General features: G+C 52.0%; 2 protein-coding genes across 8 annotated transcripts in view; one reads left to right on the top strand and one right to left on the bottom strand.

Moving 5' to 3' along the window:
* DPYSL3 (dihydropyrimidinase like 3) overlaps window positions 1–16,829 on the top strand; it is a 55,633-nt gene extending 38,804 nt beyond the window's left edge. For all 4 annotated transcript variants that reach the window (XM_072023449.1, XM_027468151.3, XM_027468153.3 and 1 more), the window contains exons 2-14: window positions 1,511–1,599; window positions 3,312–3,496; window positions 5,612–5,776; window positions 6,094–6,155; window positions 6,643–6,723; window positions 7,855–7,923; window positions 10,354–10,474; window positions 11,308–11,464; window positions 13,811–13,952; window positions 14,221–14,391; window positions 15,000–15,179; window positions 15,718–15,880; window positions 16,203–16,829. In XM_072023449.1, the coding sequence (XP_071879550.1) occupies window positions 1,580–1,599; window positions 3,312–3,496; window positions 5,612–5,776; window positions 6,094–6,155; window positions 6,643–6,723; window positions 7,855–7,923; window positions 10,354–10,474; window positions 11,308–11,464; window positions 13,811–13,952; window positions 14,221–14,391; window positions 15,000–15,179; window positions 15,718–15,880; window positions 16,203–16,291 (1,605 nt within the window). In that variant the 5' untranslated portion in view covers window positions 1,511–1,579 and the 3' untranslated portion in view covers window positions 16,292–16,829. The remainder of the gene's footprint in view (window positions 1–1,510; window positions 1,600–3,311; window positions 3,497–5,611; window positions 5,777–6,093; window positions 6,156–6,642; window positions 6,724–7,854; window positions 7,924–10,353; window positions 10,475–11,307; window positions 11,465–13,810; window positions 13,953–14,220; window positions 14,392–14,999; window positions 15,180–15,717; window positions 15,881–16,202) is intronic.
* Window positions 16,830–19,119: 2,290 nt separating this feature from the next.
* The window catches only part of STK32A (serine/threonine kinase 32A), a 34,409-nt gene continuing 32,420 nt past the window's right edge, over window positions 19,120–21,108 (bottom strand). For all 4 annotated transcript variants that reach the window (XM_027468610.3, XM_027468613.3, XM_021274436.4 and 1 more), the window contains one exon: window positions 19,120–20,338. In XM_027468610.3, coding sequence (XP_027324411.1) covers window positions 20,248–20,338 — 91 coding nt within the window. In that variant the 3' untranslated portion in view covers window positions 19,120–20,247. The remainder of the gene's footprint in view (window positions 20,339–21,108) is intronic.

A 21,108-nucleotide genomic window follows, 5' to 3' on the forward strand; every position in this document is an offset into this window, starting at 1 on the left:
GCTGGAAGGGGACCTCGGGACACTGCAGGCTGTCAATGCTGATGGGGTGACCTAGCCTGCTGCCCTGCCCAGCACCAAGCTGCAGCCAGGCAAGTGCATCGTGCCATGTGCTCCCTTCCTCACCCAGTTTCTTTGTCTTGACCTGTATGAATGAGTTGCTGTATAAGGCACGTGGGCCTGGAGCTTTGGCTGATGTGAGACGCCAGGGTGTGAGGGAATTCTGTGGCTGCACATGACCACGGCCCGGTGATATTTCCAGAAATCGCCTTGGGGCAGCAGGTGAAGAGCAGCAAGCCCAGCTCCCTCTAGAGGAATTAACTGTGTGGGAACCCCCCAGGATGTGCCTGCATGTGAGCCCTGCGAAGGGTTGCCAGCAGCTGCAGTCCAGGCTGGCACCATGGGAGGGACGGGACCTACTCACTCTCTGAAACCTGGGCTACAGGAGCTGGAGGGAGCTGAGGGGAATGTGGGGGGGAGCTTGAAAGCCAGAGGGCGGTTGGAGGTGTATTAAACAGTTATGGAGCCTGCATATCCTCTGGAACAGCAAAACCAGCTCATGTCATCTGAATGCATGGTAGCCATGTGTGAGAGCAGGTTGTTTGCCTTTGTACCACATGCAGCTCGTGTTAAGACTGGTGCAGGTGAAGGCAGAAGATGGACCTCAGATTCCTCAGGTTGGGGTCTGTTTCCCACGTGACAGTGTCTGTTCTCTCCCCATAGTGTGTGCTGGGTTGTCCACGCCCAAAAACAAATGCAGGGAGGGGCACAAGAGCAGTTCTGTTCTGGGTGCTCTTATACTCCCTGTCTGTGCTCCTTTGGAGGTTTCTGGCCATTTATGTCAATAGAAAGGAGAAGAGAAGAGGTGGTAAGTGATGAGATGGGAATAGAGTTCATTGCCTCCTGTGACATTGTGAAATACCTTGGAAGGACCACCATGAGCATTGCAGGGAAGGGACAGGTCCAACAACAAATGCATCATCTTCAGGGCTGCCTGTTCTGCCAGTGATCTTTGCAAGGTGTTAACAGATGAGAGAGACATAAATTGTCATCTTCAGTGAAATGTATTTTGCACAGTATTTGGATCACATGTAAGGATGTAGGAAAGCTCTCGGTAACAAACTTCATCTAAATACTGGTATGTGACTTGTGCTGCCTCTGGAACTATGTGTGTAATGACCTGGTGCAAGAGGCTCTTGACTTTTCCCTGTATATTCTGTGGAAGCACATTTGCTGTGTCCCCAGTGCCTCTCCTTTGTACTCATTCCACCTCAGCGGTGTTACTGGCAGCACCTATTCCCCTCAGAAACAGCCCCATAAGTTTGATTTTTTTCAGTCCTTGTGCTTGTCCTGTATTTTCAAGTGTTGGTGCAGATGTGAACTTTCTGCAGTTTCTGCTGTTGGGGTGAGCTGTGTGATGCAGTAGAAGAGCACCCAAGAAAGGCACTGTACCAACGCTGAGAAACGCATGCATCGCCTGCTACTGACTACTGCTGTATTTTTCCCTTCACAGAGTGATCGTCTCCTCATTAAAGGAGGGAGAATAGTTAACGATGACCAGTCGTTCTATGCTGACATTTATATGGAAGATGGTCTCATAAAGTAAGTATGGGACTTCCATAGCATATTATTTCCATCTCCCCTTAAATTAGCTTCAGGTTGGATAGTTATTGTTTTTTCATGGATGTGGTCTGCACCCTGCTTGCTGGCTGGGGAAACTTCACAGTTCACTTTGATTAGAGGCTCAGCTCTCCACAGTGTGTATGGGCACATATATGATGCTTGGCAGGTTTATACTGATTTGCAGCTGGGCTGGTGGCTATGAGACATAGTGTCCATTGTAGAACAAAGCTGTACCTAACTGAACCAGGAGCAAGATTTGTCTTTGACTCCTGTTTTGCCTTGTTTCAACAGTATTAGCATGAGTGACCCTACCTAACATCCCATTCGTTAGCACTACTGAGGACAGCACTGTGCCCATGTACTACCTACCTGAGATTTTCAGGAACTGCAAGCAAACCAACTTGTCTTCTATATTGATTTATCAGGGAAGACTGAAGAAGGCTTGATGAAAATAGGATTTCTGAAAGAAGAGATTTGAAGGCTAAGTGCTACATATGGGCAGATAAAGGGATTGAGGGGGCAGAGGCTGAGTAAAGGGAGATTCAGGTGACCTGTCCTGCAGGAGAGCTGGTGTGTCCAGAGAGGAGGATGTCAATTGCCCTCCAGAGAACTATCAGTAAGGGTGCTTTAAACTACGAGAAGATTATGCTGGAGCCTTTTAGGTTTGCTGTTTTCAGAGGAAGTTTTTTCAAGCTGCAACAGGGGAAGTTCAGGCTGGACATCAGGAAGAGGTTCTTCACTGAGAGGGTGGACATGCACTGGAACAGGCTCCCTGGGGATGCAGTCGTGGCACCAAGCCTGTCAGAGTTTATGAAGTGTTTGGACTGCACACTTAGTCATATGGTCTGAATTTTTGGGAAGAACTGTGTGGTGCCAGGAGTTGGACTTGATCCTTACAGGTCCTTTCCACCTGGGGATATTCTCTGATTCTATGATTCTAAGTACTTGGGGTCTAGCTGCCTTCACTGCGGCGTGGCCCTGTTGTTAGCATCCTTCAGAGGGTGGGAGGACAGCAGGTGGGTGGGAAGGTCCCGTGGAGGGAGGACTCCTGCCGTGCTCCTTGGGAGGAGCGTGAATCTGGTGCAGCCAGGCTGGGCTGTCAGATTGTGGCACTGCAGCCCACTGCAGTGCGTACCCAGGGGAGGGGGCTGTCCTTCACCCACAGGACTTTGTGGTGGGAGCAGCATTGCCAGACCCTGCCGAGCCCTGAGCTGGCCTAGCAGCTGTGGCATTATGCTGAGAAATCATCTTTCTTTGTAAGTAAGCCTCAGACTTGAGCCTTACTTAAGGTGGGCAGAAGGACAGGGAAGAGGAGAGATTAGGGGTACTGCTTACTGGACACAGGGCTGGTGTCCACTGCAGAGGTCCGCATCATGCCCATCAAACCATGCTTCTGGCCTCCCCGAGCCAGTGCCTGCCCTGGACAGCAGGTGTCAACATAGCCACCACTGCAGCGGGCGGACAGATGGCAGCCTTCCCTGGACTGCGCAAATCTCAGTTTAGGTGGGCCAGACAATCCTGGGATTCTCTGCTCAGTGAGGTGGTTTCACCCCCAGTCCCTGGGAATGAGTGGGGCGTTTCTACCAGGTCGAGGGGGTGGCCTGGCTGCTCCCCACCTGGCTTGTCGATCGGTTGTGTTGTGGCTGGTTTTCTTTTGTGTGTGCCTCACCATCTTGATGTGGTCTCATCAGGCAGATTGGAGACAATCTGATTGTCCCTGGAGGGGTCAAAACCATAGAAGCCAATGGGAAGATGGTGATCCCTGGAGGAATTGATGTCCACACTCGCCTGCAGATGCCCTACAAGGGGATGACAGCAGTGGATGATTTCTTCCAAGGGACGAAAGCGGCCCTGGCTGGTGGAACTACAATGATCAGTGAGTGCAGAAGGCAGGTCTCGTGCAAAACAGCACCTGGCAGGCTTGGGCTTTTGAGAGCAGTCTAAGTACTGATACATTCAGTACTGTGACTCTGCATGTGATCTGTTTGATGTTGGTTTACGTGTCTTCTGAAGATTTTTTTATTTTTTTAAAATGACTTTAGGAAGTCATGCAGGAGGGTACAGTCAAAGAGGGTTGTGTTGAAGTTCCTCTTTAGGGCAGGAAGAATGTACAGATGACAACTGGCAGGGAGGATTTAGGGAAAAATTTGGAGGAAGGAGAAAGATTCTCAACAGTTGGTGTCAAGTTGGTGTCATTCTCATTCTCTGGAAGAGGTAACTGGGACATAAACACATCTGATACTTGTAAAAACGGGGGAGGGCTGAGGATGGGAGCCCCTCTGGGAGCTCAGAAACTTGCAGGTTTAGTGGCAGAGACTGGGCAGCCATCTCAGCACTGATGATCTTGCAGAGACTCACTCGAGGATGCTTGCTTTCCTTGCCAGGCCAGCCTGCATTTCTCCCTGCCTGGCTGGCACCTCTAATGGAAAAGCAATTGGAACAGAAAGTGCAGCCAACAGTGCACTCCAGCTTTTGCTACCAGTAACTTGTGGTGATGCAGGTCTGGGTGGAGCAGAGCCCTGGTATCTTTTCATCTGGCTGAAGTAAAGAGGGTGGGCCCGGAAAATGAATTTTCCTGACCAATGGATGAAACATGCCTTTGGGTATTAAAATGTGAAACCTCTCAGAGCATCAGCTCTCTTCTGCTTGAGTGCTGGTTAGCAGTAAACAGTAGGGTGTGGCACAATAGAGCTTCTGAGCTCTCATGGAGGGTCTGAGCAATGAACGGACACATTTTTTTCACTTATTAAGAGTGCAGCCTTCAGGGGAGGCAGAGTGTACACATCAGGATAGCAGTGCAAACATGGACTAGCTCTTGTTAGCCCTCACCCACATCCCCAGTCAAGTGCTTTTTTGCAGTGCATTTTGGACATGCTCCTGTTCTGAGCTGGGGAAGGCATTTGCAATAAAACTCCAATCCAAATGAAACTCCTCAGTCTTAAGAATTTTTTGTTGTTCTTGCACTCTTGAAAAGTTGCCCAGTTATTTTTTTTCCTGTATGCTTTTCGTAGTCTTCTTTGTTTTAAAGATCCATGACAGCGTGCTCATCTTTTCTGTGATGTCTGGTTAGGACTAGAGGGTGAGGAGCAAGATGAAGCTGTAGGACCATTAGTGGTACTGAAGGTGCTGGGAAAGGAGATGTGCACAGGACCCTCTGCACAGCTTCAGATCCTGTGTTCTGCAGTGCTCTAGCGTCTGCAGCCACTGGTGCCCCTGAGAACCTCAAAAAGGAGTAACAGCATAACTTCTTTTCCCCAGCTAAATAAAAATAGGGCAGCGTGATGCTCAGATGACGCTGAGCAGAGGAACAGAGCAATGTCCTGGCATCGTGCGCTGCTCAGAAATAAACAGTGCTAACAAAAAAGGAAAGGGGATTCTGAGATCCTTCCCTGAAGAGTGCCAAGGGTGTGCAGTGCTTGCAGATCCAGGCTTTACTGCTGTGCAGCAGCCACAGCTGTGTGTACTGCAGGGTTCCATGGGGTGCAGGAGCAATTGTTGATCCTTCTAGTAAAAGATTGTTTTTTTTGCCATCCCCACACCAGTTCACCTTCCCCCATGGACCAAAAAAAATCAGCTGTGTAAAGTGCACTGTGGTAGGGTATGAGGTGGTGTGGTGGGCAGTAAAAGGTGCATTAGTGTTGCAGGGTGTCAGGAGACCATGTGTTAATGGGGTTGAAGTGAGGGTGAGGAGAGACAAAACCCTGCAGCTTTCAGCTGATTTCTCAGCAGAAGCCTGTAAAAGCCCCTGATCTTTTGCCAGAGGCTGTTAAGTAAAGGCTGTGTGCATTTTCCATCCAATAAATGCACTGGGAGGAGACAAGGGAAGTCATGGAGGTGATGAGGGCCTCTTAGGTGCTGTCCTGCCTAAGAGCCAAGGAGACGGATCTGGGATGGTGGAGATGCCCTGCAGCATGCAGAGCTGCAGTGGGGTGCACGTCAGGGGCACGCAGCTGGAGAAGCCCTTGTTCACAGCTCCCCTGTCCCCCTGCAGTGGACCACGTGGTGCCGGAGCCCGAGTCCAGCCTGGTGGAGGCATTTGAGAAGTGGCGTGAGTGGGCAGATGGGAAGGCCTGCTGCGACTATGCACTGCATGTGGACATCCCTCGCTGGAGCGAACGTGTCCGGCAGGAGCTGCACGCCATGGTCCAGGAGAAAGGTTTGCTGCCCTTTTCTCCTTGCTGCTGGCTGGGGGCAGGGGTCCTGGTGGAAGGGGCAGGTGGTGGATGTGCTGTCCTTGCTCCTCTGGCTGTTGAGCGTCTGCTGGGATCTTGCATGGCCCTGAGCAGGAGTCAGCATCCTGCAAATAAGCTGCCAGGGGCAGCCAACCAAAGCAGACACCCTCCTGCCTGCTCCCTGTTTCTGCCAGGGGTCTCTCCATCCAGGTCTGAATTATTCTCATGAGCTCGGGGTGTGTATGGGGAGGGAGAGCTGTTGGCTCCTTCCTCAGCATTCTCTTCTCTACTTTTCCCATAGGAGTCAACTCCTTCATGGTTTATATGGCCTACAAGGACTTGTACCAGATGTCAAACACTGAGGTAGGACCTCATTTATGGCTTTGGTTGTGTGTGATTGGACTGCTGAGTGTGAAGATGGCAGCAGTGCTGTGTAATCCTAGCTCTGGGCCTGAGGCGAGATGCCGTCCACCCTGCTTTACAGGGGCTTGCAAGCTCCTCTCTGCTTATCCCTGCTGCCTTCAGAGGTGCGAGCCTTGGCAGCGCCCCTGCTGTGCAGCTGTGAGCCACCGTGCGCTGCATATTGGCCATGCTCCTGCTTTGAGGATGGCAGGCAGAGGGGTGTATGGGGTATTACAGGGAGCATCAGCTGGGGGCAGGTGGCCTCCTGAAGGAACTGCCTGGCATGGCCATGGTTTTTGTGTGGCTGACACCAGATCCTCCAGCCTGTTCTGACCCTGTCCCTGCTGCAGCTTTCTGCTGAAGGGCACAGTGCAGGGAGCTTTAAGGTTGTGCGCAAGCCAGGATAATGTGCCTTTGTTGTAATCACTTTTTCTTATTTCCGTTTCAGCTGTATGAGATATTCAGCTGCCTGGGAGAGCTGGGTGCCATAGCTCAAGTTCATGCTGAAAATGGAGATATAATTGCACAGGTAACTACTCTTCTGGTGTGCAGGGACTGAAAGTCTCTTCCAGGCTGATTTGATATGGGGTATTTGCAACATGACACTAAAGCTGCATGGGCATGTTTTGCAAGGTTATCTCTTTGCAACTCAGCAGTGATATCAAAGGTTTTAGCAAAGTTTTCTGCTGTGAAGTATCTGGTGGGAACTGCAATAAGGAGGTTGCAAAACCTTCCAGCATAGTCTTTCAGGACATTGAATTGCATGTCAACATAGAAAAAATGGTTCGTGGTGTTTCTGTGTTTTGTTTCTGACAAGCAATATTAGGTAAAAATCCATTTCAAAGGAAAGGTAGATAACCCAAGGAGTCAGGAGGACATGTTTAGAAGCGTATTATTCTTTTGTTACAGCAAGCGTTATCATCTTCTTTTCTAAAGATGATAAAAGCTCAAATTATTTTATGGCTTATCAGATACAACCAAACTTTTCGATGTTTTTGTTCAATGAGACTGAAGGTCAGTGAAAATATTTGTGTCATTTAAAAGAAAAAAAAATGCACTGGCCAAAGTTTTCTTAAACAGGCAGTTTCTTGCAGAGCTGGAAAGACAAGCTGACAGATGAGTTGAAAGCAGATACCAGCCACTCTTTTTCTCCCTAAATGAAATTTGGAATAGACAGAACTTCTCCAGAAAATATCAGGATTTAAAAGGATCACCAGCTAATTGGGGAATTTGTTACTGCAGAGCTTTTGCAGCTTTGTCAGTGGAGAGAGTGAGGAAATGGTAACCTTGGGAAGAGAATTTTGGAATTGTGTTGCCTTTTAATGATTTTTCTCAACAGACTACTTGCATTTCAGAAGGGGAGGTGTGGAGTGGTGGGAAGAGGGCCTGGAAATGTACTGGGTGCTGTTTGTGGAGCTGAGGAGTTCTGTATGCTTTTTCCTCAATGCTGTGCTTGTTTTGTCACAGAGGTTTCAGCCAGCATCCACATGACTCTGAGTGCTCCTCGTCCCTATCCTCCCTGCAGCTGCCTCCTGCCTGCATCCATCCTCAGGATGTCAGTTGGTGTCAGCCTGAGGGCACAGCCATTGGGAGGGGTCTGCTTTTCTTGGGGGGCAGGTTCAGAGCCTGGCAACATCCCTCTGTCCTTTCCATGTTCTAGGAACAGGCCAGGATGTTGGAGATGGGAATAACCGGACCCGAGGGCCATGTGCTGAGTAGACCAGAGGAGGTAAGGTGCAGGAGGGTACCAGCCTCAGTGTACTGAAGAGCTTTCCTCACAAGCCGTAGCAGGGCATAGTGTAGCAGGGCCAAATGTCTGTGTGTGTATGTCCGCTCCCCCCATATATATATATGTTCACTAGTACAGGCAATACTGTCTGGGTAATCAGTGGTTTATGAAAGAGCAAGGCGTGCTTTTGTGACAAACATATCTCAGTCTTGTTGGAGTTTTCTAGCAGAAACAAGGGCTTCCAAGTCATCCAGAGATGAACTAAACAAACAAACAAACAACAAAACTGTATGACTGTGGCAGCACCAGGGGGTGGTTTGGGGGCATTTATAGCTGATTCCAGAGTGTAAGAAACCTGCAAAGAATTGAACAGTGAGCTTTAGTCCCCCTGAAATGTCATTGTTCATGTCTCTGAGCACAGACAGATTCTAGCTTCTTTCTGCCTAATCTCTGCTTAGGGTCTAACATGAGTTTTGAAATCAGACAGACAAAGCCATTGGTGAAAGGTGTGGGAGGGGAAGAAAGGGGGAATATCCTGGTTACAAGTCATTGTCAAGACACTAATTAGATCATTTCTAATTTTAGTTTATGAGGTATTTTTCTGTTTGGTCTATTAATCTGAGTTGAGTCTAAATTTAGATAAATTTTCTTGAGATAGCTCCCTGCCGAGAGCTGCTTTTACCTTTCTATAGCACACAAAAGAGGAAAACAATAAGAATTTGGTACAACAGCAAAGCTGAGTAGAGGAGAACAGGGATGGATTTGTATTTCAGGGTCTGCTGAAGTAAAATCAGTTGGCTTAAATAAACAGTATAAGAAGTTGACTGTATTATGGCTGGTAATGACAGATACAGCCTAGTGTAATGCAATGCCTACTGTCTTTGAAGTATGAGACAGTAAAGCATTTCCCTGTACAGAGAAAAGACTCAATATGGAATACAGTAGATCAGAGTCTCTTTGTGTAAACTGACATTTATTTTTCTGGCTTTAGACCCGTTGCCACTAGCTGGCAAGCTAACCTGCAATTACGGGATGCTGTGGTTCTGCCAGCATTTGAGAACTGTCCTATTATCGTAAGGCTGCACTGCGGTTCTTCTCGTCCAAAGATGATAAAGCATTGTTAAGTGTTTGATCTTGAAACACCATTAAAGCATAAGGCAACTGGGAACAGTGCAAGAAAGCTGTAGATACAGTCTGTCCAGCCAAATCCAGATGTTGTTACCTTTGAAAAGAAACAGTGTTGGTTGGACTCAGTGATCTTGGTTGGACTCGATGATCTTGTGGTCTCTTCCAACCTAGACGATTCTGTGATTCTGTGATTCTGTGAGTGTACCTCTTCCAGAACACCCTTGACCTGGGAAAATGTTAGGTGGAATGCAAGTGACCGGCTACCCTCCAACAAAGCTTGCCAGTTGATGTCAGGGCAGTGGGAGGGTAGCCCACAACCCCAAGGGTCTGTTCTGGAGGGACCTCAGTGGGAGTTAAAGACATGCTCTTCTACCAGGTGGTGCTGGTCATTTGGTAGTGCTGTGTGCTGCTGCTCCAAACTGTGACCCATTCTGAAGGGCATTCAGTGATTGCTCTGTTTGCTCCTCTCTTTGTGTTAAAACCCACTGAAGTCTGTAAGTGCACTGGTAAAAATCCTCTAAAAGGTCTTTAAGCAGAAGAGAAAAACTCTTCACTGTGCTGAGGGTGCCATAGACAGGCCTGCAGAAGTAAGCGAGGTGTGCATGTGTGCACGTCTGGTGCAGTGGCTCATTTAACCTGCTGCTGGGAGCACTGAGATGGCTTAAGCAGCTGCTGGCCTGCAGGCAGCAACTGCACAGTCCCTGCCTCCCCTGGGGCTTGGCTGATTGGTACGTTGTCTTTTTAAGGCTTCTGTTTTGAACTTTATCATGCTGAAGCTTGAAGCCAAGCTGCAGAGCAAATACTCAGAGAACGTCTGGAGCTGGGCTCTGGCTGAGCGAGGGCTGATGTAATAGTCCAAAGATATCCCTCATGGTGGAAATGCAGCCTGCTCTAGCAGCAGGCCAGCAAAGCCCAGCTGTCTGGAATGGCCAGCAGCTGGCTTACGGGACAGCCAGACCCTGATGGGAGCAGCCTGCCAAGGCACAGCCCACAGCACCCTGGCCACCAGCAGGGCAGTGGTGTCCAGTTAAACCAAGTGCCGCAGCAGCGAGTGCTCCAAGGGACAGACCTGTGTCAGCCTGCACAAGCCTGAGCTGTGCTGCCAGGCATGGGTGGTGGCTGGCCCTGGGCTTCTCCAGCTGTTGGCAGATCTGGAACCATGCAAGGGAACAAATGGTGGGCCCAACTCCACGCTTCCCCTGCAGTTAGTCTGCAGCTGGGGAGCCGGGGAGAGAGGGCCTGACAGCATGCCCCTCCTCACCCGCCCGTGCTCCTTTGCAGCTGCGCTGTTCTCTCTTCCAGCTGGAAGCAGAAGCTGTCTTCCGGGCCATCACCATTGCCAGCCAGACCAACTGCCCTCTCTATGTGACGAAAGTGATGAGCAAAAGTGCTGCTGACCTCATCTCGCAAGCCAGAAAAAAGGGTGAGCAGCTGCTGGTGCTGCGCACAGCCTTGCTGTTGTTGCTGGGGTCTTGTGTGGCTGGGTTCGGTGTCTCTGCGTCCTGGCTATTGGGCTCAGACCTGCACCTATGCCTCAAGCAGCCCAGAGCTTCCCCTTCTGCTGGGGAAGTTCAGGGGTTTACCCTAACATGTGAAGGGCCATGGGGATGCTGCACCAGGCCACCTGGAGCCACCTTCCGTGGCATTGTCATGCAACACCACGGTGTGGGCACGGGTTAGGACAGACCCAAGCTTTCTGTGAAGGTCTCTGTGGGGACATTCACCCCATCCACGTGCACGCAGTCGGAGATGCTGGGTACAGCCCCAGCCTCGTTGGCAGCACTGGCCCTGCAGCAGTGCTGGAGTGCAGGGACTCAGGCGTCACATCCCACCTGGACTCAGTGAACTGTGCCCCTACTCACAGCGAGGGCTGGCAGCAGCTATCTGCCAGGCTCAGGGGCATTGCTTCCTGCCAGCCCAGCCACGGCCTCCCAGCATGAAGGCAGCCATTGGCAGGGGGGGCACATTGCCAGTGTTCTTGGTGGGTCTGAATTTATTTTGGAGAATGCGGCTCTGAGGCCTTGTCTTCCTACGCCACATGCCCTCTAGGCTTGTACCATCATCAGGCTCTGTAGCCAGAGCCAGAGGGCTGGGATGGTGCTCATGTCAGCAGCAATGGCATGCAGGGTGGGCTTCTAATGCACCACAGGCCTAGTGGTCCCTCGCATCTGACCCAGTGCCTGAATTCCCAACAAGCAGTGGGGATCAGACTGCCATGGGTCCCCTACACTGTGTCCTCTCTGCCCCCTTTTCCAGGCAACGTGGTGTTTGGTGAGCCCATCACAGCCAGTCTGGGGACTGACGGGACACACTACTGGAGCAAGAACTGGGCCAAGGCTGCAGCGTTTGTGGTCTCTCCCCCGCTGAGCCCAGACCCCACAACCCCTGACTACATCAACTCCCTTCTGGCCAGGTGAGCAACAGAGGCTGGGCTGGCTGTGCCTGAACCGGTGGCTCCACCAGTGACACTGAGTGGGAGGCAGTGTGCCTTGGCCTCAAATCGACAGGGTGGAGGCCGTGGAGTATTTGGGTAGTCTAGATGTTTGTCCACCCCAAACCCCTTCACCCTAGGTATTTAATGACCTGCCTGATGAAATGGCTCTGCCTTGGAGCCATGGTGGCTTATCCCTGAGCACTGGGGGACAGGGGAGGCACCACAGTCTTAACATCAGTAATGAGGAAAACGAAACAAAACAGCAGGCAGTCATGAACTGCTTTAAACACCCTGAAGAAGGCAAAGAAATGAGGTCCAGGTAACAGGTGTCAACAACAGCATTGACCAAGCTGGAGCAGCCAGTGTGGGAACAGTGTAAGCAGCTGCCCGGGCTGCAGCTGTGCAAGAGAAAGTCTGAGGGGCACAGGTGGCACAGGCTGATGGGGACCCACTGTGCTGAATACAAAGCTGACTTTTTCCACACCTGTACAGATAAGCAGTAGCACTGCCTGCAAGGTGCACGAGCACAAGGTCTTTAAGGGCAGCTCACGTGCATCTGACAGGGATGGTAGATTTTTTTTTTTTTGTTTTTACCCCAAAGGCAGGGGGTGGGGAAGGGATCTGTTGAAAATAGAGAGCAAACAATAGAAGCACTTCAGCAATTTGCTGTGACCTTTCTCTAAGAGCTATCCTCCATCCTCTCACTGGAAAGGCACGCACTGCAGCCGGGGACACAGATCTCATTGCTGGCTGTACCCATGCACCACATGTGAGCTGTGAGCCCGGCTTGCTTGTGTTTGCTGGCTGAGTGGTGCATGTGGCGCTGGTCTGTGTTAGCTGGGGATGGCTGACACTGAGGGGGCTGTAAATGGAAATGACCTTTGAGGTAATGCTGGAAACATCTGTGATGAGATGAGCGAGGGATGTTGGGTCAGGAATAGGTGTCAGAGCAGAAGAGCATGCTAGCATAGGCCAGGTTTGTGTGCCACAGTGTGGGGGCATTGCTAGGTGTGTGTGTGTGGAGATGCTGTGGCTGGCAGAAGTGGCTATGCATTTGGGATCTGGACATCCAGCTCACCCTGTATTTTGTTGTGGTCAGTAGGTGGTCATGTGTTTCCGTTTAGTCTGGATGTATGAAATAGGTGCAGGTATCAGGGGCTGGCAGGGAAAAGTGAGCCTAGCTCCTGAACTGCCTTGTTAGTGCTTTCCTTCCACTTCAATAACAATTTTACCCCAGCCTTCAAAGGAGAGGCAGAAGCACCTCTGAATCCCTGCAGCCCACATAGGTCTATCCCACACTGTCCCAGTGCCTTCCCCAAGCTGTTTCCTTTGAGGCTGTGGCAGAAAAAGCAGCTGCAGAAGCTCCAGCTGGGCAGGGAGGCTTCTTTTCTTCCACCAGCACAAAGCTGGTGGAGATTAGGAAGCATGTTGTGTCGTCAGTCCGTGCAGTCAGTCAGACATATGGCAGAAATTATCAGAGGAAGATGGAGATTACCGGTGGATTAGGACTGATCTGTGGCCCTGTACAGAGCCACTGTGTCAGTGCCCTCCCGGGTTCAGGTCCAGGAGCCTGGCACTCGTGGCCTGTCTTGCATGGTTGCTCCAGGAGCTGGCCTGGGACCCGCTTCCTTTTTCCTGGCAGCGATGGCTTCCAGCAGCCTTGTGTCCCCGGCTCCCCGCAGCAGCTGGATGACTTCCAGCCCCTCGCCCTGCCCTGCCTGGCGGCGGCTGGCTCTGCCTATTCCTGCCCTCTGCTGTCACTGGACAGCTCAGGATGGATGGATTCCCAGGCAGAGGGTGTCTGGGTAGCAGCACTGGGCAGTGCCTGCAATGTGGCTTTTCTGAGAGTCCCAAGAGCAGTTTCTGGGAGTCCTGGCTCTGCTAACCCTGCCATCAGATTCCCATCTGGCTGCAGGGGCATTTGCTTTTGTGGCAGTGGCGTGGTAGGGATGCCACAGTGTGGGCCAGCCTGCTTACACCTTTTTGGTTGGTGCTGCTGGCTGCTGCTCCTTGTGTAGCTCACATGGTGCTGAGAGCTGCTGTTGTTGAGCTCCTGCTGGACGAAACATCACAGGCCAGAGCCCAGATACCTGGCTGGGGTGGGCTCCTTGGCTGGGTCAGCAGGCAGAGAGTGAGCAGCAGCCGCATGCAGGCTCAGATCCGTGCACTCACACTCCTGCAGCTGCTCTGCCAGATGCAGCAGTGGCCCCTTGGCAGGGGCAGGATGAGGTCCTTCCTGAGGGAGCTGTTGCTGCTAGGATGCAACAAACGGCCAGCTGCGGTGACAATCTTTGGCTCAGGATGCTCTTATTACCACCACCCCAGTGGTGACCTGCAGGTTTCGGGAAGTGCTCACTGTACGTTCAGCACTGCACAGAAAGCAGTTGGAAAAGACAACTTCACGGCAATCCCAGAGGGGACCAACGGCATAGAAGAACGGATGTCTGTCATCTGGGACAAGGCGGTGGTAAGAGCCACACCTGGGGAGGAGCGGGCGGGCTCATCAGGCACCTTGGTCCCCTGTGTCCTTGTCCCAGCAGAGCTGGGCACCCAGTGGCATTTCTCCTGTCTGTAAATTGAAATAAGCCAGACAGGAGAGGCAGCTGCCACAAGCTCAGGGTCAATGACCAGGGTCTGTGAATATACCTCTAGCTTTTGGTCTGTCTGATACCAGACCTGGGCTCTTCCTCTTCCCTTCCCCAAATGAGTGCTTTGTTCTCTTTGTGTCTGAGCAGGCCACAGGGAAGATGGATGAAAACCAGTTTGTGGCCGTGACAAGCACTAATGCTGCAAAAATCTTCAACCTGTACCCACGGAAAGGGAGAATAGCTGTGGGCTCAGACAGTGACCTGGTCATTTGGGATCCTGACGCAGTGAAGATCGTCACGGCAAAAACCCACCAGTCTGTAAGCCCTCTGCTTGTGGGTGGGGGTGCCAAGGGGGCAATGTGGGCAGTGCTGTGTGCAGGTGATCTCACTGCTGGGAGCTCAGTGCTGCCCTGCTGGTAGATTCAGGGACTGAGTCCCAGCTCAGTGATGGGTGATGGATCATATCATATGGCTGATGCAGCTGTGACAGCAGGGTGGGATGCCTGTGAGCCCCAGGCTCTGCTCGCAAGGCCCTTCTCACCCAGCCGCCTTGCTTTTCCCCTGCGCCTGGCACATGCAGGTGTAAAGACGCCTTTCTCCTGATCTGGGTTCCTCTTCTGGGTCCAATTTTTTCCTGGCTTTGCCAGCATGCTTTGTTCACAGACCTGGGTTCTGCCCTCCTCTGTTGCTGCAGTCCTTGCTTGCAGCCAGCTTCAAAGCTGTAGGTCCTGGTTCACAGTGGGAGCAGTGGTGGATCCTTGGTCTCATGGACCTGGTGAGGGACAGGAGGCCTGTGGCGCAGGGAAGGCTGTTACAGGTGTCTTCTCCCTGCCTGGGTGACTTCAGCAGTGGTGTGTGGGGACTAAGCAGCCCTCAGGGCAGGCAGTGCTCATGTTCCTCCTGACCATCATCCCTGGTTGCTGCAGGCAGCTGAATACAACATCTTTGAAGGGATGGAGCTGCGTGGCGCCCCGCTGGTTGTCATATGCCAGGGGAAGATCATGCTGGAGGACGGCAACCTGCACGTGACCCAGGGGACTGGACGCTTCCTGCCCAGCAGCCCTTTCCCTGACTATGTTTACAAGCGCATCAAGGCCAGGAGGAAGGTAAGGAGATGGGGCTGTCAGCAGATGGAGCTGTTACACTGTTAACCTGAATTGCCCTTTGTATGTCGAACATACAGTTGGGATAGCTAAGGCTTGTTGCTGGTAGTGTGCCCCCACCGGAGGCAGGACACTCGGCTGGGTCAGCAGTGGGTGATGCCTGTCCAGCAGCTCCCTTGTTGCTTTCCTGCTGCAGCAGGAGTGTGAAGGGAAATGCTGAGTTAAAAAGGAGACTGGACAAAATGGCCTTCTTCCCCAGCCACGCAGCATAAATCCGTGCCAAGGGGCTGCCTGTCACCCAGAGCCTCTGCATGCTTTTGGAGGCTGTCATGCACGTGAGCAGTGGGGTTGAGCCACCTCCATGCTGCATGGAGGTCTTGGGCACGTAGGACAGAGGGGCATGGGACTGGTAGTGTGAGTGGCCTCTTCAGTGGTACCAGGAAACCAGGGCTCTGTGCAGGACATTGGTGGTGTCAGTGGGCTCACGGGACACTCACAGGGAGTACAGCAGCTTCACTGTCTCACTTCTCTCCTGTAACAGATGGCGGAGATGCATGCTGTGCCCCGAGGCATGTATGATGGACCTGTGTTTGACCTGACCGCCACCCCCAAGGGGGGCACCCCTGCAGGGTCAACCAGGGGGTCTCCCACGCGGCAGACACCCCCCATCAGGAACCTCCATCAGTCGGGGTTCAGTCTGTCAGGTGAGCACTGCAGTGGCTGGGCTGGCAGAATGTAGTGCCCCTGCGGTGGGTGGGGGCTGAAGGGGGGGGCAGACTGCAGCCATGGCAGTGACATTGCAGCACCCTGCTCCTGCCACATGGGTCTGCTCTTGGAGGAGTGTCTACAGAGACGTTCAGGCCACTGCTGTCAGGGTCCTGCTGGAGTTGGAGGCAGAGCAGGTTGCTGCAGGCTGCCAGGAGCCCTTCAGGAAGACCCCAGCCTTACTGGTGGCTGAATCCTGTGAAGAAAATCTTCTCAACTTCACTTTCCCTCTTCCCTTTGATCTTTCTTGCCCTCTGCCAGGTACCCAGATTGATGAAGGTGTTCGCTCTGCCAGCAAGCGCATTGTTGCGCCCCCGGGAGGCCGCTCCAATATAACCTCCCTGAGCTAAACCTCCATGCTGAGAAGGAAGTAATCCCTGTACAAGCAAAGGAAGAAAAATGGTACATTGGTGTTTAAGAAGGAAAAGCAAATAAACCTGTTCTGAAGAATCAATAAGCCTCAAGCCTTATGTTTCACAAATGCTACTTGCTACCTAGCTTTAAAGATGTTGCTTCATTTTGTTTTATGCATAGCCTTAAAATTCTGTTATTGTTGTTGTGGGTTGGGATGGGTTGTGTTTTTCCTCTTCCGTTTTGTATGCATGCCGCTCAGACAGGTTGCTCGGCTCAGAGTCTGTTGTTTGTGTTGAACGCTTGTGGGATGCCGCGGTGTGCGAAGGTGGGGAGGACCGTCATGGGCACTGGCTGGGCAGGACCAGGGGTCTGTCATTTTCACCCAGATCTTGTTGGTGTTTCACCATGAAGCCCACGGGGGAGCCCAAATCTCTCTGTAACAGCTGTCACAGTGCCTCATGTAAGGTATTTCATGACTTTGTACACTTTATTAAAAAAAAGAAAAGAAAAAAACAACTGTTCCTTCAAACAGTATGTCTTTCTGGCTGGCTTTTTTTCATCTCCAGGCTGCATCTGCTTGCCTGGCCCTTGGGAGAGTAGGGACAGGGGAAGCTGTGTCCCATGGGTGGGTGGGCGCAGGGCTCCTGGAGCAGATTTGGGCTGTTTGAGCTGAGGGAGCTGCATGGCCAGAGGGAATCTCTGTAGGTATAGGCGTTGGGGACTAGTGTAGGTGTTGTGACCATCTGGCTTCTTGGGCAAAAGCAAAGGTATCAGCAAAACAGCTTGGTGCAAGTGCTGATGAAGGTTTATTCAGTTCGTCCATGTAGTCTCTGGCTGCAGCCTGACCTGGCCATTGTGGGCTGTGGCTGTCACTTGTGCAGTGACATGGACCAACTCTGCACATCACCGTGTTCAGATCTTCCCCGCTGCAGCTGGTCTGGAGGCTGTGGGCACATGTGAGTTAAATGCTTCCCTTCTATGAAGTGGTGTTTGTCAAACCAAGGGTCACAACCTTCTAAAGATTGCAAGGCATTCAAAAAAACTTGGTTGTTTTTTTAAATATTACAAAAAATAAGTGTCAATTTAGGCAGTGCTAAATACATACACTTTTTTGGGGGGGTCAAGTATTTGACCCTGAAATATTTATTTTTACGTGCCTGCAACTCAGACAGGACAAGTTATCTGTGCAGCAGTCCTTAAGGGGCCATGCCAGAAGAGTTGAGCCGGGGTGGGGAAGACTGTTCATACTTGGAAGTTTTGTGAACCTCTGCCATCAAATAATTTAAGATATTTCCCTGTTGCCTGGTAGTGATTAAGCTGAGGCTGTGCCTCTGAGAGTAGAGATTGTTTTAGAGGTCTGTGGGGAATTTTTAAAGATGCAATGTTCTCTCTTAACTGTTTGAGGAGGTTTGGTTGGTGGGCTGTTTTTTTTTTGTTTGTTTGTTAGTTTTTGGTCAGAGAGTACACCAGTACTGATGCAGCAATAGCTGTTTGCCCCAGCCAGGAGCAGCAGTTTCCTTGTCTGGGTCTGTGGTGTATGAGCCTCTCTGCTGCGGCACCAGGGTGAGGTGACTGTAGCTGTGTGCTCTGAGGTGACAGGTAGAGCTGTTGCCACAACCAGACTTGACTGAGCCCTCACAGACTCTGAACCAACTTACTGGTGAACTAATTCTGCTTGTTTTGCAGCTCCCTGGACAGAAAAGGGTAATTTTTCCCATTTGTTTGTTTCCATCCTAGCAGCATATAGTGACACCGCTGCACCCCCAGCCCTGTCCACATGCCATGCTGCAGCTATGCCAAGAGCCTGACCCCAGCAAATAAAGCAAACCAATGGGCACAGCATGTGGGTGAAGGTGATGACACCTCAGTAAACTGGTGCAGTCAGCCAGGGGACTCTGGCCAGCTGTGCCCAGGAAACAGGCTCACTGCAGAGAGTGCTGCAGCCCTCGGTCCCTGCAGCTTTCACCCAGAAGCGGCTGCACCTTGCCAGTGCACCCTCATGTGACAGCAGCAAACTGCTACAGTCCCCTAAAGCTGTGGGGCTGCTTGTTGTTACTGTGCACATCACCACGGCACCACACCAGAAGTGTGCTCAGTGCAGGCCAGAGCAGGCCCCTTCAAGTCCAAGGAGCTGCTGGCATAGCTGTGCCGGCATCCCCCCGATACCTGCCTGTTAAGAAAGATGTCTGAGCCCACAGCTGCTGCTGATGCCACCTAAGTCTATGTTACAAATTACTGCAAGAGAGGCCAGGTGGGTAGGAGAAGCAGAGAAGCTGTCCTGTGGGGGACAGAGCTGTCAGGGTGGCAGTATGGAGGCTGACACTGGGGCTGCCTTAGCACAGAGGAAGCAGGGCAGGGTCCCCAGCACCTTGCACCACACACCAGACTGCCCAGAGAGCCCATTCCCCCTGGCAGCCTACATGGGATTGCACACAGCCCTGCTGCAGCCACGCCAGGCTGCCCCAGAGATCTGCATCCCCCCAGGGCTATTCCTGGCTGGGAGGGCAGGCCTGATGTGACCCACAGAGGGCTCATGGTCTGGTCTGCGTAGGGAATGTGTGGCTGCTGCATGCTCAAGAGGAACGGAGGCGCTCCTCCCCCAGTAGTCACTGGGATTACGGCTTGCTTATGCACATGCTTAAGCCACACATTTCCCAAAATCCACAGCTCGAGATGCAGAGGGAGTCTTCATCTGGGAGAAAAGATTTAAACTGAGAGTCCAGTAAAGTCCTAGACGGTACTAGGCAGGAGGAACATCCACTCTGCCTTGCAATGCAAGTGACCTCAGACGTAACATTGGCTTTTGATTATCTGGGAAGGAACCTTTCATTTGCTGTTGTTTTTATTCAGTTAATCAGATTTAAACAGAGAGAGAAAGACAGGAAGGCACAGGGGATACAAGAACACCTCTGGGCAAGTGGGAGGCACACAGTTCATCACGCATTCATTATATTGCTGAGATTAGTAAAAACGTTGAATAACAAGGTGAAAAGTTGGGTCTGCCAAAGCATTTAAGTAATAGCATCATTCCCCGCATTACCATAATAGAGATGCTTTGGCTAATCACAGTCTTGGCAAAGGCTGCATGCACCAAGGGCACAGCTTTTACTGCAAAGAATAGCTGCTTAAATGAAGTATAAAATCAACTGTAGAGAGATGAAAACTACATATTCAAATTTATCTCTGATGTTGGAAGCCACAACTCCATCAGATTCAGAGAGCTGCAGCAGTTTAATGTGATGTTGAATTAATTTTTCAGGATGACCTGGAAAAGCTTCTGGATGCTGCTTATTTGCCATACTTGGTTGTTACCTTGTCACTACCTAATCTGTCTGTGTGCACTGATCACCCACCAGGCTGGCCCAGCTCTGTGTGAAATGGGCCAGGAAACAGCACGGTGAGAGGGCAGCTTCATGGGAAACCTTTGCTGCCTCCACCCAGATAGGGAAGGAGTTGGTCACCACCTCCAGCCCTCCACAACCAGACTTAGAGGATGTTTGCAGGAGACCTCTGCAAGCAAAGGCCATCTTCCACCTGTGCTGGTGGAGACCCTGCAGCTCAGAGCTGCCTCTTCCACCTAGAGCAATAAGCTGAGACCCCATGCAGGAATCCTGGCTCCTGAAGAGGCAGGACCCACAGATGCGACTCCCACCAGGATGAAGCTGGCAGTAACAGCTCTACTAAGGGTGCACTCCCAACCCTTCTGCTCCTGCTGGCAGTCGCCTGGCACTCAGGTCCAAGGCTGCAATACTGGCTAGCCAAGCCCAAAGGGAAGAGTGCTGAGTGGCTCAGTCACATTCCTGCCACCAAGAAAGGCAAAATAATGGGCTCTGATTCTAATTGCTGGTGGCAAACTGTTAGGGCGTTCCACAGGGCCTCCTCCACACCCAGGTCTGCGGGAGGGTGGGAGGAGGCACGATGGGGCTGTGTAGCATTATCAGGGTCATTGTGCTCAGAGGTTGTTGTTCTGGCCATCCTTGTGCATGCCTCTGCAATTCGCCAGTGCTGCATGCTCCTGGGTTTCGTTGTGCTGGTGTTGCACCCTAGGGCAGAACAGAAGGTTAAGCTGCAGGAGGGCCTGGCACTGCCTGTGAGCTGTCTGCTCCTGCACCAGCCCAGCGCCCTCCTGTGCAGGCTGCTGCTGGAGGATGATGGCTGCCCACCCATAGAGAAGACCCGAACTTCAGCAGGTCCATTATGGGCTTGGGAACAGCCTGGCCATGCTACAACCAAGCCTGCCTCCCTGTCCCTGCCCCTCCCCACCCCACTCCTGGTGGCAGGACAGCATGCAGGGTGGGGGCACTGAGGACTGAGGACAGGAGCAGCAAAGTGGTGGAAGAGGAAGAAAGTCTTTGCTGTGGACACCGAGGCCTGGGCTTGCACCTCCCTGCAGAGGCAGCACCCCTGCCGTAGCCCCGGGGGCTGACGTCCACACAAAGACGTGAAGTTTCCACGCTGGCCGGGGTGTGCGCAGGGCACCTGGCTGCAGCCACAGAACGGCGTGGGGGAGCGGGAGGCAGCGACCGCTCTAGAGCGCCTGGCCCAGGAATGTGCCTGCCACTGGGCTCTACCACCAGCTTCTGGTCCTACCCTCTGCAGCTCTGTGGTCTGGAGGCAGGACTGGTAGTACCACTAGAGATGGGAGCTGACTGCAGGACTACCAGTAACAGCCCTCGCAAGCCAGGCCATGAGCACAGGTTGTGGCCATGGGCCTGGCTGCCTCCTCATGAATGAGAACACCTCTTCAGTGCCTGGCAGCCAACAGCTGAAGCTGCTTTCACCAGTGTTTTTCTCAACAGTTTCCTCAGTAAGC

The sequence above is a fragment of the Anas platyrhynchos genome, chromosome 14, assembly GCF_047663525.1.
Source record: "Anas platyrhynchos isolate ZD024472 breed Pekin duck chromosome 14, IASCAAS_PekinDuck_T2T, whole genome shotgun sequence".
Lineage (NCBI taxonomy): Eukaryota > Metazoa > Chordata > Aves > Anseriformes > Anatidae > Anas > Anas platyrhynchos.